Source organism: Octodon degus, unplaced genomic scaffold, assembly GCF_000260255.1.
Source record: "Octodon degus isolate 3935 unplaced genomic scaffold, OctDeg1.0 scaffold00128, whole genome shotgun sequence".
Classification (NCBI taxonomy): Eukaryota; Metazoa; Chordata; class Mammalia; order Rodentia; family Octodontidae; genus Octodon; species Octodon degus.
This window is the reverse complement of record NW_004524704.1, coordinates 5,653,410-5,667,585: the sequence shown is the minus strand read 5'-3', so window position 1 is coordinate 5,667,585 and position 14,176 is coordinate 5,653,410. Positions and strand designations below refer to the sequence as shown.

The following is a 14,176-nucleotide window of genomic DNA, read 5'->3' as shown; positions in this document are numbered from 1 at the left end:
AAAAAAATACACATGAAAGAGACAAAGGCACAAGACATAGAACAGAGGGCTTGTGCTACATGGAATGGGAAATAGTATATAGATTGTAGGACACAAAGTGGTAGACTTTAGGATGGATGGGAAAAGAGAATAAAAATACAAAGAGTTTAACTAAAGCACAAGCTCTGGGCAGTCATGAATCGTGACTGAAGCTTTTGCATTCACAGTTATGTTGATATCAAATAAATTATACTTTGTCATGAAGTCTCCGAAGAGTTACAGAACTCAGTCACTTCTAATAAACAGAACTAAGCCTTCCAATATTTATAAATATTTACAAAGTACCTCCAATGTGTCAGAAACTGTTAGGAGCTGTGCACATAACAGCCAGGAAGAACAGAAATGGCACTTGTCCTCATGGAATTTTACACTGCAGTCTACTTCATTCAATTATTTAATCAATCCCTATGTGAAATATACATGGGCTCAGTTTGGCAGTGTGTGCTTGGGATTCAAGGAACACAAAGCAAAAGCGTGCCTATCGGGCAGAGAACAACAATATAATCGCTAGGTGAACAAGATGAGATGGGAATTAAGTTCTATCAAAGTATACAGGATACAAATGATTGATTTGACCTCCTTTAGCCTGCAGGCTTAACAGACGTTTATCTGAATTTGATTTTTAGTTTAAATGGTGGATTTTCAGTCTTTGAAAGCCCTAAAATGTGAATGTAAAATGTTGTGTGTTTAGGGGCATAGGAGCAGAGGCGAAGGAAAATTGGACACACATTATTTTCATACAAAAGGTCACCGTATAGGGAATATGGGGAAAGAGAAGAGAGCAAGCACCAGACTATGCTGTCAACCTAAGCTAAGGCAAGCATTCAAAGACCTCATCCTATGACACAAACCTAGGACTGACTCCCCACCAGTACAACAGCACACACGACACTGACAAAGAATCCTGGCTTGGCACTTTATTGGAAAAATTCTTTTCCAATGGCATTTTGTCAGAAAAAAAAAGCAAAGGTGTGTTGCTATTTTCTGACACTCAAATATCTAATATCTGACCAAATCTGGTTAACTTCACAGTAAAAATTGCAAGTGGGAGTAATATGCTGATTTTAAGCGTTACAATGGATACCAAGAAAATCAGTGTTTGGTAAACTGATACCAGTATGACATCGATTCTGCTGAGCGCTGGTTGAGAGGATTTCAGCAGTTGACATACACGTAATAAATAAAACACCCAAAGGAGTGGTTCTTCTGATCCTCAGGGAAAAGGAGGAATTGCTTTAGCTTTTATGAGTGTTTCTATAAAATGGAATTTCAAAGATGTACCAATAACAATGAGATAGGGAATTAATCCAGTTGCATGAAAGTCAGGATGGCTTGCCATATTTTAAAACCCAGGTCTCCAAATAAATCTAATAATAATAGTAATAAAAATGACAACAGTAACAGGATGACATTTACCTCCGTGTTCACTGCTATATATTTGGAAGTCCCAATGTGCATAAACAGGCAGTCTCTAATTTATAAACGTATTGTGTCGTAGAAGTTCCATGACAAACCAGCTATTTGAAATTCAGTAAGTCACTCACAAATCACAATTCACTTTCCAGGCTGGTTACCAAACCTGACTCACTCAACAAACATTTACTGAGCATCAATTTACCTCCTATGATTGCTGAATGAGAGAACTGAATTCTGGAAACCCTATCATGCAGAAGGGAGAAGACAGACAAAGGAAGAAAATGAAATCCTGTTCCATGTCCTCTGCAGCTCTGAAATATAAGCCTTAGCTTGCCTGCTTCCACCAACATCACTGTGTCAGCTCTCTCTCTGATTTTCCAAGCCGTGCCCCTCACACATTTCCTTAGGGCCTGTCCCCCTTCAGTTCAACACTCAGGATGTCTTCAAAGATTGCCTCACCCAAAATTCTACAAGTAAAGGCCTTCTGTACATCAGTCCTGGAGAGTGAGGTTTTGGAACAATGTAAACCAGACCTGAAATCTCTAATTCTAACTGTTTGCATCTTGTTTTGAGAAAATTATAGAAAAGAAGAGAACACAGCACATAGGATTTAATGTTGGCTAAGAGCCCTGTGCTCTTTGGCAAACCACTCTACTGCACTCTACCTAGGTTTCCTGGGACAACAAGATAAAATACTTCATAAGAATGTTGAGAAAGTAACAGAAATACAGCACTTAGAACAATGCCTGTGCTCAGTAGATGTTAACTGCAAGTGTTTGCCTCCTAAGGCTCCGTTTCTTTATCTATTGAAATAGGGCATCCCCCTTGAGGAGCTGTGGCGAGCACTGGCAACTACGGCATGTAAAGTTGGCATAGTAGCATCATGCCTTGTACAGCACTAGGAGAATGCCTGCTGCTTTCACCTCCTCTTCATCCTTTCAGTACAGTAGCTTTCATTTTTCAGAAAACAGAAAAGTAAATGTGCTGGAAGAGATAATAACTAACAAAACTTTTCATGCTTGTATTAGAAAAGATCCCATTTCCTCAATGTCAAAGTAGGAATGTCAACAAAAATAGACCTGCTGTAGAGGGCCCGAGGGCTCTCACTCAGTGCCTGAGGATGGTGCCAAAAAGTAAATAGGGAAAGCAACAGAATGTAGTTACTGAACACACTGATTTTGTTCCCAAGATGAAAGAAATTTTTGGATTCAAGATATCAGCCTAACAGGCAAGGGGAGAGGAGTAGAAAGAAGCATAAAAACACGCACCAGTAGCAATTTTTTATAGAATCAGAGGTACAAAAGATAGCTGTTTGCTGATCATCACCACTTGCACCCTCTCAGGCCTCTGCCAAGGCAACTGCTTTACATCAGTAACATATTTTTTCTCAGTCTTTCTGTGCAGACTTGATGCTGCCAATCACCTCATGAACAGTGTCTGCAGACTAACTTAGCTGGCTCCTCTTCTCGCTGTATTTATTCCTCTGAAGGGCTTCAAATATCCCCTAGATGTATGCAGGTCTCTATCGCCTGCTCTGATTTTTCTCCAATGCTCCAGAGCCACATACATGTAACCACTACCTGCATGTTACCGCCACCTATGTGTCTCACAGATACGTCTAAGAAGACCCAAAGTTTATATTTCAAAATTGCAGAGGAAGTGGAATAGGATTTATATCCAAGTACTATTGTACTCAAAATCCAATTGTAAATTGCTCAACTTAGAAGACTCTCTAAGTGGGTTCTTAACTTATTTCACTAACATGTTAGAGAAGTCAAAAGTTTCCACCACTACTATGGAATTGTCCTTCCCACCCCTACCCCCTTAAATTCAGTTAACTCTTGCCACACATATTGGAAATACCATTCTGTATTGTTCAAGTTTTATTTTTATGTCTTCCCAATGAAATGACTTTTTCATTATTATGAAATGTCCTCTTTATCTCTAGCAATACTCACTGTCTAAAGGCATATGACCAGTGTGTGTACGTATACTCACGCTGATCTTATTTTTCTCAGTATTGTGTGTAAGTGTTTTCTGTATTTCATGCCCTACAAACTTCACAGTGTCTTCTGTGTGTTTGTTTGCATTTGCTATGTCCTTGTCAGTTTAGCTTGATTTCTGAAATAATTTATTTCCTTTACCCTAAGTTTGCAATGAGCTATATACTTTCTGGCCTTCCGTACATGTATTTCTTTATGTCTTAAGGCAGTTGGTGGCTTATCCCATTCATTTAGTTGAAAGCAGTTCTTAGAAATAATGTGTCACTGATGTTGCTGCAGCTACTGTCCTTGAGGTTTTGGCTTTGGCGTATGGAGGCTTCAGATTTGAAGCTATGCCGCTGCCACCAATGTCACCTTCTGGCACTTTCATTTACTAATTAAACACTTTCTAAATCCCTCAGAGGTGGATAAGACCACAGATGGCTGGGGCCCACACGAGCTCAAATAGGAAAAACACATATAAATAATGAATGACAGCCCTGAATAATAGAGGCACTGAAATTCACCATAAGACTCAGCGGCTTCTGACTTCATCAAGTGCTAAGTGGAAGTGGGCAACTTCTTGAAACATCCCACAGGAAGTCGCAGAAATACGTCAGTTCTGATATTCCAATGAGTGTAACTTAAGAAACACTGGGCCAGAACAGAGCAACTTCACCTCTTCCTTTGAAACAACACCAAAGCAGGAAACAGTGAAAGGTTTGTACAAAAGTACTAAAGAAAAATATTAAAAAAAAAAAAAATCTGAGGATAAAACATGCAAGTCTCTACATTTAATGCAGCAAATAACAACCATGGCTTCAGAAAGGATAAGATTTGCTCTAATGTGCTTACCATATACCAAGTGACATTTGGCTTGACAGTGGAAGGAAAATATCCATCCACATTTGGGCAAGTTATCTTCTGAATGCCGTCTTCTACGTACAGCTTTTCCACGGGGACCTTCATGGGGGAATTATAACAGCTGTCTTTCTGAACAACTTCCAGGGGAAATGCAACTTTGCTACAATATGTAGTATTCCTGCAAGTAGAAATGTGGGCTGAGCGAGCATGCTTTGCATTTGACACAGTATTGCAATCATATTAAAATAAACTGAATTTCTTTTTTTAGTAAAGTTTTTTTTTATTTATACCGCCTATGCTATAGGTTAATAATATCATTAAGCTTCTCTTCTGGAGGTTTAACAACTTAAGTTTGCAGACCAAAAATTAAAGAAAAAGAAGGCCTACAAGGACAGCCAACATTTTGGCCCTAGCCCTCAAAGTCAGTAAGGACCCAGGAAATAGGAGAACCCATACTGTAACATCCTGTAACTCAGTTCTGTCCCAAATTTTCTGATCAAGGAGATTATAGGGCCACTAAGGAAAGTGATGGACAATGTAGAGTGTGCCTAAGGAGAGGCACATAGAGAGAAAACATTCTCTCAAGCTTTCACAGAGAGCAAATTGGTCAAGCAAAGGCCATGACTCATGCACATGGCTGACACTGACAAAGAATCTACAAACTGAAGTACAGGGTTTGGTTTCAGATTAAATCCTGAGGGGATCTGACTGATCTTATCAGATACAAAAGTTACATTTCTTGTTATATAGGTCTTGCTATTTCATGATAACCATCCAGCAGAAAAGTATGAAAATAAAGTATAAAAAGTAAAGCCATATCAATATGATGAGCTGTAAAAGGCTCAAGTCAACAACTTTGGACCTTGACAGTCTTATGGAAAAATAAACTGAATTGATACCTCATATATATATATATATATATATATATATATATATACATTTTGCAGAAATCAAATAAGTTATGGAGGCATTTCTTATCTCAATTGGCATCACAGAATAAAAAAAACTACAATTACCTATTCTAATGTACTGAACTATCTGAACTTCATATAGGACCCTATATGACCCTAAAAGTGCATGTATGTTTAAAATCTTTCACTTAAAACATTTTTAATATCACTCATTATTGATAAAACAAAGGCAAAAATAGCCTATTTAGGGGCTGGGGAGATGGCTCAGAACAAGCGCTTGCCTGGCAAGCGCAAGGACCTGAGTTTCATCCCCAGTTCTACCAAACAAACAAACAAACAAACACCCCAAACAAATAAACAAAGAAGAATGGCCTATTCATACATAGCATGATAGTTAAAATACCTTTGACAAATACCTGTTTCCAGGATAATTTATAAAGCCTTAGATATTGGCCTAATGAACTTATATCTGGAAGTTTTGGTTTGTTTTTCTGTTTGCTCTCCATGCAGCAGAGGTAGACGGATGTGGAAGTAGAGATAGCACATAATCAAAAATATTCAGCCAGTGCCACCTCAGAGAATACTGGACTAAGCCGAAAAATCAAAAATAAAGATTATAAACACAACTATGGTACAAGTATTTAAAATTGTTGTCAGTCTTTTAAAACCAATTGAGCATGAAGGGCAAAAATAAACACATACGAAACTTTTTAGAAGAGCTGGGAAATCGTATTTGTGTTTTCCATCTGCCTGCAGAGTCTACCATCCCTATTATCCTCTATCAATCTCACATTTCAACTGGGGCCTCCATTCTTTACATATCTGGGCTCATTCTTTGATTAAATTTATCGTATTTCAAAATTACATAGTTATATCATAAATATCTCTCAATACTCTAGAAAAAATGCAAATTCTACATGACTTTTTATTATAGCTATTGCACATGGTATAGAGCTAAACTTTTAGTAGATGATACATGAATGTTTGTTAAATGAATGGAATACATGCAACACAAGTATGTATGAAATATAATGATGAAAGGGACCACAGAATAATAAGAATAGCCATTTAGGTGATGGAATAATGAATTTTATGTGTCTATTTTAATCATAATTTTTAGCTACAGGACCAAACACATGGTAGCCAATCAATGACTCATAAATTAATACTAAGCACATGGAGGAGGAGGGAAATTTCCAAATAACATGGGAAATGTGTGGCAGGACAGCTTTTGAGAGTATTGGGTACATGGCAGGGGGAGATGTGAGGAACAATCTCCGTCCACCCATAACAAAAGACCGATTATGTGGTAGATGGATTCTATAGGTAGAAGTTACAGGAGGTAAATTGAATTTAAGATTATAGTACCATTTTGAATTTTGATAGAAGTGATAAATAGTGGTGAGACTGGTTTTTGCAACTCTTAAGGCAAATCATACTGAAGCAAATCTATAAATTGTAAAATATGGAAAGATGAATCTCACTTTATAGCTTAAAAGACATCCAGCCCTGATTCTGAATGGCTATATTGAAGACCATTCTCAGATTAGGAATCACAGCAGGGCAGTGGGAAGGTTTATAGGGCTCCCTGCAGACAATTTCAGTTATAGATTTGCTTGAGAGACAAGGAAGAGGGGCCAGGGAGATGGCTCAGTAGAATAAGTGCTTCCCTGGCAAGCGCAGGGCCTGAGTTCAATCCTTGGTTCTGAAAAGAGAGAGAGAGAGAGAGAGAGAGAGAGAGAGAGAGAAGATATGTAGATAGAAAACTGAAGAGCAGACCATTTGGAAATTGATTAAAGAAACACTTAAAAGATACATACGGGCCTTCCCATTCTAGCAGCTCTACTGCTGAAGTGAAAAAGGATTACAGAAGTTAAGCAAATATAGATGTAGAAGTGTGAGAATGTGCTAGAGATGAGAATGAAAGAGAAAGCATGCTGACTGCTTCCTCAGGATGTGCTGGCATTCACTCAGGAGGTATTAAGGAACTGACAATTGTCAATAAGCTCAAAGAGCATTAATGTTCTCATTGTGTAGAGAAAGACACCAAAAGTCCAGATCCCTGAATTCACCAGCTAAGGAGCCATGGAGCTGAATCTCGGCCTGGCTTGTCAGCCAGCTCCTCATGCTTTTTGTAGCTACTCTGTTTTAACTTATATCACATTGTATTAGGACAGCGATAACAGGCACACGAGTGTGCAGGCTTTCTCCAGAGCCCACAAGCAAGTCTGGTGAATGAACATGTCAGGCAAACACCGTAGAAGAGGCTCTCGAGGTTGTATAGCCCACAGGCTTTTTTGGTGACAGAGTCCACTCTGACATACATTAGCATCTGGAAAGGAACCAGTTCTGGACAACGTTCTCAGGGGCACACCGATTTCCCCTGCACCCCTGTCTCATCCCACCTCATCTAAGCCTCTCAGAGAAAGCACAACTCTGTCTAAATGCTCCCTTAGTCTTCCCAGCTTGGCATCATACTCATGATCAGAATAAAGGCTTAGGAACCCAAGAGGGAAAAGAAAATTGCTGCAGAGAGTTAAGTCACCTTAACATGCAGGTGTAGTTGCCTGTGTCGTTGAGGAGGGTAGGCCGGAACCAGAGCACATCTTTCTCTTTACTGATGCGGTTCTCAGGGAGGCGGAAGTTAATTGGCTCCTCCAGATCCCGGTCCTGCCGAGTCCAATACCAGATCAGAGTAAGGCCAGCTGAATGTGCTGTGCTGTAGTTAAACTTCAGAAAGTGTTCAAAGAGGGGACACTTGATTCGAGCTGGCTCCTCTTCAAATACTTGGATTTGTCTCATGGTATCAAGTCCCCAGTCATCGCAGCGCTCTGGCAAAAAAAAAGGACATATGAGTGACAGCACAGCAAAGGCCTCCAGAGGCCTTACACTATCTCTTCAGGATATCTAGACTTCTCCAGAAATTTCCTTCTCTGGTCATCTTCAATGACCTCCTGCTAATCAATGCATATGATGAGGACCTGAAGTGTAAAGAAATTACTTCTTTCTGTTTCTTTACTATCTGTTGAGCATCCCTTTCATAACAGTTACATCCGATGGTTTGATCTGGTAGAACCCCACAAAGAATGGGAAAGGCATCCCATGAAAAAGGTCAAGGGCTGGTAGTTCACTTCCTGGATAGAGTGGTCTGAGGAAGAAATTTTAACTGAAAAAGTTATTGCCCAGATGGAAGAGAGGATTCCCAGTTCTCCAAGTTCTCCTGCTGTTTGGACTGGCTCTTCCATGTTCAACAGGAACCCAATGAACCTCGCATGTAATTTTAGATACCTACCCACACACTGAAAAAAAGTGAAAACACGTAGGTAAAATCAACATTAAGAATGCACTTTTTAAGCTTGATACATGCGAGACATTCAAAAACAATTACTGAACTCTTTTACACGTGCACATCTTCAAACTTCACTGTGCTTTACATATACGGTGTCCCTCAGTCTGGGAAGCCATTTGTTTCTCTGGCTACCATTTTTGGTAGCTAGACCTTAAGAAGTCAAGGTGTTATTGATACTCGCTGGTGAGTAAAGGTGTCTAGCATGTTAATGATTGAGAGTCAAATAAAATATGTAATGGTTTTTACATTTGGTTTCTAATGAAAAGTAATTACTCATGTATTAAGGGAAAATGATAATTACTTCTTTTCTTGAGTTATGTCTGTACAGAGGCCTACAGATGTCACCGCATCAAGGCAAAGAGATTTCAGTGGTGATGGAGCTCTGTCAGCCTGCCCAAAGCATTTTTTTTTCATCTCCAAGTAATATTTTAATGTGGTATTTCCTGTAAGGTTTTCTTTTTTTTCCATAATTTTATTGAAAAATAAATAGCAATGAGGCAGTTTCAAATCAAATTGGTAGGACAGTTTCAATAATTAACACATTGCATACATTCTTCTTAGTGGTTAATTGCTGTACAAGATGCGGACTTGAGATCCTATTTAAAAACACCATTAGAACAAACCCCTTTATTCATTAAGAGAATGTAACTATATATCTATCCTAACCACTTTGAATACACAGATACAAAATGGACATTCATCTGTATCCCCTTTTTTGTTTAATTCCGTTATTTGAATATTATAGGTGTGTAAACTCAGCAAAATATTCTAAAAGAGTCCAGTAGTCCATAATAGTATTGGGTCTTCCGCTTCATGTCAGAAATTGTTGACCTGAGTCCCCTACAGCTCAACATAACAGCATGGCTTTACTTCTCATATTTCGTTTTTACACTTTTCTGCTGGATGTTTAAGACCAAGGTAAAGCAGGACCTATGCAACAAGAATTGTGGCTTCCCCAAAGCATTTTGAAATGCTGTTTTTTGTTTCTAACACACATAGATATATGCATGCATAATATATATATGTATATGTATATATACATATATATATTATATACATGATTTTAACTTTGCAATTTCTCAATGCAGTTGACATATAACATTTTAGTTTTAAGTATAATATTGGAAAGGATTAAAACTTGTATCACATTTTACCTTTGTTTGTTTGTTTGTTTTGTCTTGTTTTTGTTTTTGGTGGAACCAAGGATTGAACTCAGGCCCTTGTGCTAGCCAGGCAAGTGCTTATTCTACTGAATCATCTCCCCAGCCCATGTCACATTTTAAGTAATGGTATTTTAAAATAAAATGGTCACATCACTCTTTATTCATATACAATGGAATGGTGATTTGCTGTATATCAATATTAACCCTAAAAACCAGTAAGTAAGCTTTCTTTTAACCATTAATAGAGTCTATACTTTCTTTTGCCTTGAACTTGTATTAATTCTACTATCTCCACACAAAATTTACTTTAATGGAATCTATCCTTCTGTTTGATATTTTAAAAAAGTTCTTTACATACTACTCTCCTGAGAAATACATAAAATTCTAAGTACTAAAATGGATTTATTGTGATCATAATATGTACAGTCGAAGTAATATGTTTCTTGCTCCATCAATAATTGTTAAATATAAAATTTTATTGACATCCTTTCTTAGTCTGAATGGGTTGCTTGTGAATGAGGAGTTTGGTTAGTTGAAAATTAATCATCTGTATTTAAGCACTGAAGACAATGTTCATGTCCTGAAACAAAAGGCCCCGCAATGCTATGGGCTCCTCTAGTACTATACCCAGCCTGTGCATCCTAATATCAAGAAGATTCTTACAAATAGCAGAAGGTGAGGATACAGGCAAGAATAAAAGCATGGCTCCCTCTCATCAAACAATAAAAAGAGAGGATATAAATGAAGGACCATTTTGTATCTGTATATACAAAATAGTTAGGGGAGATATACAGCTACTTTCCATTAATTCAATGAGAAGAAAGATTTGTACTAATAGTGTTTGGACAGGTTACCATGTCCGCATCTTATACTGTGAATAACTACTATGAAGACAATAATATGCAATGTATTAATTATTGTAACTGTCCCACTAACCTGTTTTGAAACTATCTCATTGCTATTTGTTTCTCAATAAAATTAATAAAAGATAAAAATAAAAAAGGAAAGTAATGACTCTTTAGCAAATTCAAATCATGACTTACAAGTGAGGTGACATGCATGTAAGGGCTAAATACAAAGGAAATTGAAAAGCTGCCTTTTCAGGACTCAAGAAATGAATATTTCTTACAATGCTTTTTTATTAGAATTACTTTTAAAATGCAACACACAGAGAGAATTGGGAAAATAAGAAAGTTGTTTTACTTATCTATACAGAATTGTAATAAAATCATTATTATCATTATTATGTGACATTCATTATTATGTACATTCATTAACATTTCTGTATTTTAGGGAAGGATCTACAGGGTGTTTAGGGTCTCACTACTAGATAAGACTCCTAGTGATCCACCTGTTTACAGCCTCCCAAGAGCTGGGATTATAGGTGGTCATAACCACACCCAGTCTCAATTGCTATCTCAGCATGCCCCAGGGGCGTGACTGGCATGGCAGGCCTGGGGATTGAACCCCCGCCCCTGAGCCTACTTGCAGGTGCTTTAATCTGCTGAGCTATTTGGCTGGCCCTAACATTCATTAACTATACAGCACTTTAATGAACTCTGTAAAGTTACACAATTAGCTTCTTCAGATTATAAAATTTAGACTCTTTTTTTTTCTGATAAACAAAATATATTCAATACAACTTCACTCCTTTGTTAAACTCCATTAAGACAAAAATCTTTGTGACATCTTCCCAAATAAAGGCAACTATAATGGTAAAGACAATGGAAACATGAACATGGAAAAGTTGGTGACCAGTCTAGCAGGTTTAAAAACACATTCTCTAAACCAGCAGGTGAGAGAGGTAAGGAAGAAACTGAGCTGTATTTCACAATATTGAAAAGATCACAGAACTCTGAGTGCCCAGCTAAGAAAGGGGTCACAGGCGCTATTTGCACAATATTTCCGGTTCTCCTCCTAGGCATGTTTTAAGATTGTATTTTTCTGCACCTTTGAAGTGAGAAAGACTGACGTATGGAAAAATGCTATGAGGGGCAGTTGGGATGAGTGTTCTAACAGCAGGTATTTCATCAAATGCTCGTCTCCTCTGCTTCAGCAAAACTGAAAGTAGAAACTGAGACTCCCTTCATTTGGGTCTCTGAGACATATAACATTATTTTTGTTAATAACTCATAGACAATGTGATTTGTTACCCATACTAATAATATGTCCTAACCTGGCAAAGGTAACTGGGTGCCTCAAAACAGGGGACACGAACGTGGTAAAATAAAGAGGCTGAGATGATGTATCACAAACAGTTACATCCTTTCTTTAACCCAGGACTGGACAACTTTCCCCACTTAGCCGGAAGTCAAGAGAGGAAAGGGCAATTTACTGTACTAAGTAGAAAGACCTGATAATTTGATATCAAAGGCTTTTAAACACATGCAGCTACATCATCCAATAGCAAAGCTCAAAGTTATTAACAAGCTTCATACACATTTAGATTTTCTAATCAGCTTCTGAACTTCTCCTTAAATATGAATAAACAATCCGAGAAGATGCTTGAGTAAATATATACTATACATTCTAGCGGCCAGCAACATAAAATAAAAGAAGCTTGTAAAATATTGATTATTCAAGGAAAAGAAAACATTTTTAAAAATACTATCATTACCATCTTCAGAGAAATAAAGAATCTATTGCCTTCATGAAGCAGGGTGCTGTAGAACAGGGCGCTATAACAAAGGGATATTCAGAGAGACAAAGAGCTGATTGAAATGAAAAACATAATTGTAAATAGAAAACTTGAACCCGTGATGGTCATGAAATTAAAGTCATGAATTGTGTGGTGTGGAGTGGAAAGAAGAGTGCACAGTACACACACATAGGAAGTCAAGAGGCCAGCCCAGGAACTGCAGCATCCCAAGAAGTGAAGCCATCCCAGTGGGGGGAAAACAGAAAGGAGGAAATTTTCAATTAAATATTTGAAGAAGAAAAATATAGGATAAAGCCCACACCTCCTGAAGTAAAAGGACTTGTTATGTCTATGATACACAATGAGTAGACACGCTTACAACACTGAAATATTTTGAAAAAAATAGCAAAAGAGAAGATTCTATGAACCACCCAGGAGTAAAAGTAGGCAACAAAAACAAAAATTGACACATAAAATATTAGGAGGAAAAAACTGCTTTTAGAGTCTCAAAAGCACAACTGGAAACTAGTAAAAAGTGAAGCAATGTATGTGAGGGTGGGGAAGCCCAAACTTGAATGAAAACCTAATGAAAACATAGATTGTGAGGGACACATTCTCCAATGAAGAGTCTACCATTTTAATTTCCATGTACTTTTTTTATTTGTACCAGGAATTGAACTGAGGACCTTGTGCTTGCCAGGCAGGCTTCATGCCACTGGGCTCTATCTCTGGCTCCATGTACTCTTTATCAAGAATCTTCTGGGAACTTGTGCCACTGAAATGAAAGAATAAAATAAGGGATCCCAGAATACAGGATCTAATTCAGAAGGCAGAAGAAAAGGTATCTAGATGTTGGAGGACATTTCAGAACAACAGCTACACAGCACGACTTAGTAATGTGCCAGAGCAGGCAAAAGGGGACTAAAGTAACAAAAAAAAAAAAAAAAAAAAAAACCCTTGAAAAAATTTAAAGTGGTTTCCTAAAGACATAAATTAAAGTAAGCATATGGAAAAATGCAATGAATGACTTCAAAAACATAGGAAAAGTAGCATAATTATATATAGTCTATTAATAGGTACAGTATTAATGAAATGATTTTTAATCCAACCAAATATGCTATATTATATTGAAAAGAGTTGATAGGGAAAGTAGAGGACATAGCAGTTCATATAATTCCTTTAGTGTAGCAAAGAAAGTGAAAATACATTGCCAACACTTGATGGAATTAAAAAACTTCACACACAAATTTATTAATGATGTATAGATAGGAAATGTCATAAGAAATAAATAAAATACCCAAAAAGAGTGACCTTTCATGAGGGCATCAAGTGGGAATGAGGAAAATTAAGGCAGAGAGAATGTAATGATTTGGCTAACAGTCTTTTAATATACTGACCAAGAAAACTCTGTATGTATATTTTAAAACAGTTAAAATAATAGTAAGAATAAAGGGAGAAATATCTATGCTGTGCTAAAATCCGCAAAGCCACTCTCAGTCTGCTTTCGCTTGAGAAAAAGTCTTCATTATTGTAATTCCAAAAATAGAATTGCTATTCATTAGGGTGACAGTTATTTCACTTTTGAATTATACAGTATAGAATTTCAAAGAGAAAGACAGCTGGGAGAGGCTAGAACTTTACCCTATTGTGGGTGGCCTGAAGGCAGTCAGATGGCGCTGTCCTCTGTATTCCTGAGGATACTCTATGCTATTCTCAGAGGCCTGGCCTTTAAAATTGTACTGTTAAGGGGCAGGGGAGATGGCTCAGTAGAATAAGTGCTTCCTTGGCAAGCACAAGGGCCTGAGTTCAATCTC

The 14,176-nt window shown here is 37.5% G+C and overlaps 1 protein-coding gene across 2 annotated transcripts in view; it reads right to left on the bottom strand.

The window, feature by feature from the left end:
• Il1rap (interleukin 1 receptor accessory protein) overlaps positions 1 to 14,176 on the bottom strand; it is a 138,752-nt gene that overhangs the window by 42,156 nt on the left and 82,420 nt on the right. For both annotated transcript variants that reach the window (XM_012516829.2, XM_023700913.1), the window contains exons 4-5: positions 7,758 to 8,043; positions 4,293 to 4,479 (exon numbers count right to left, since the gene is read on the bottom strand). In XM_012516829.2, the coding sequence (XP_012372283.2) occupies positions 4,293 to 4,479; positions 7,758 to 8,043 (473 nt within the window). The remainder of the gene's footprint in view (positions 1 to 4,292; positions 4,480 to 7,757; positions 8,044 to 14,176) is intronic.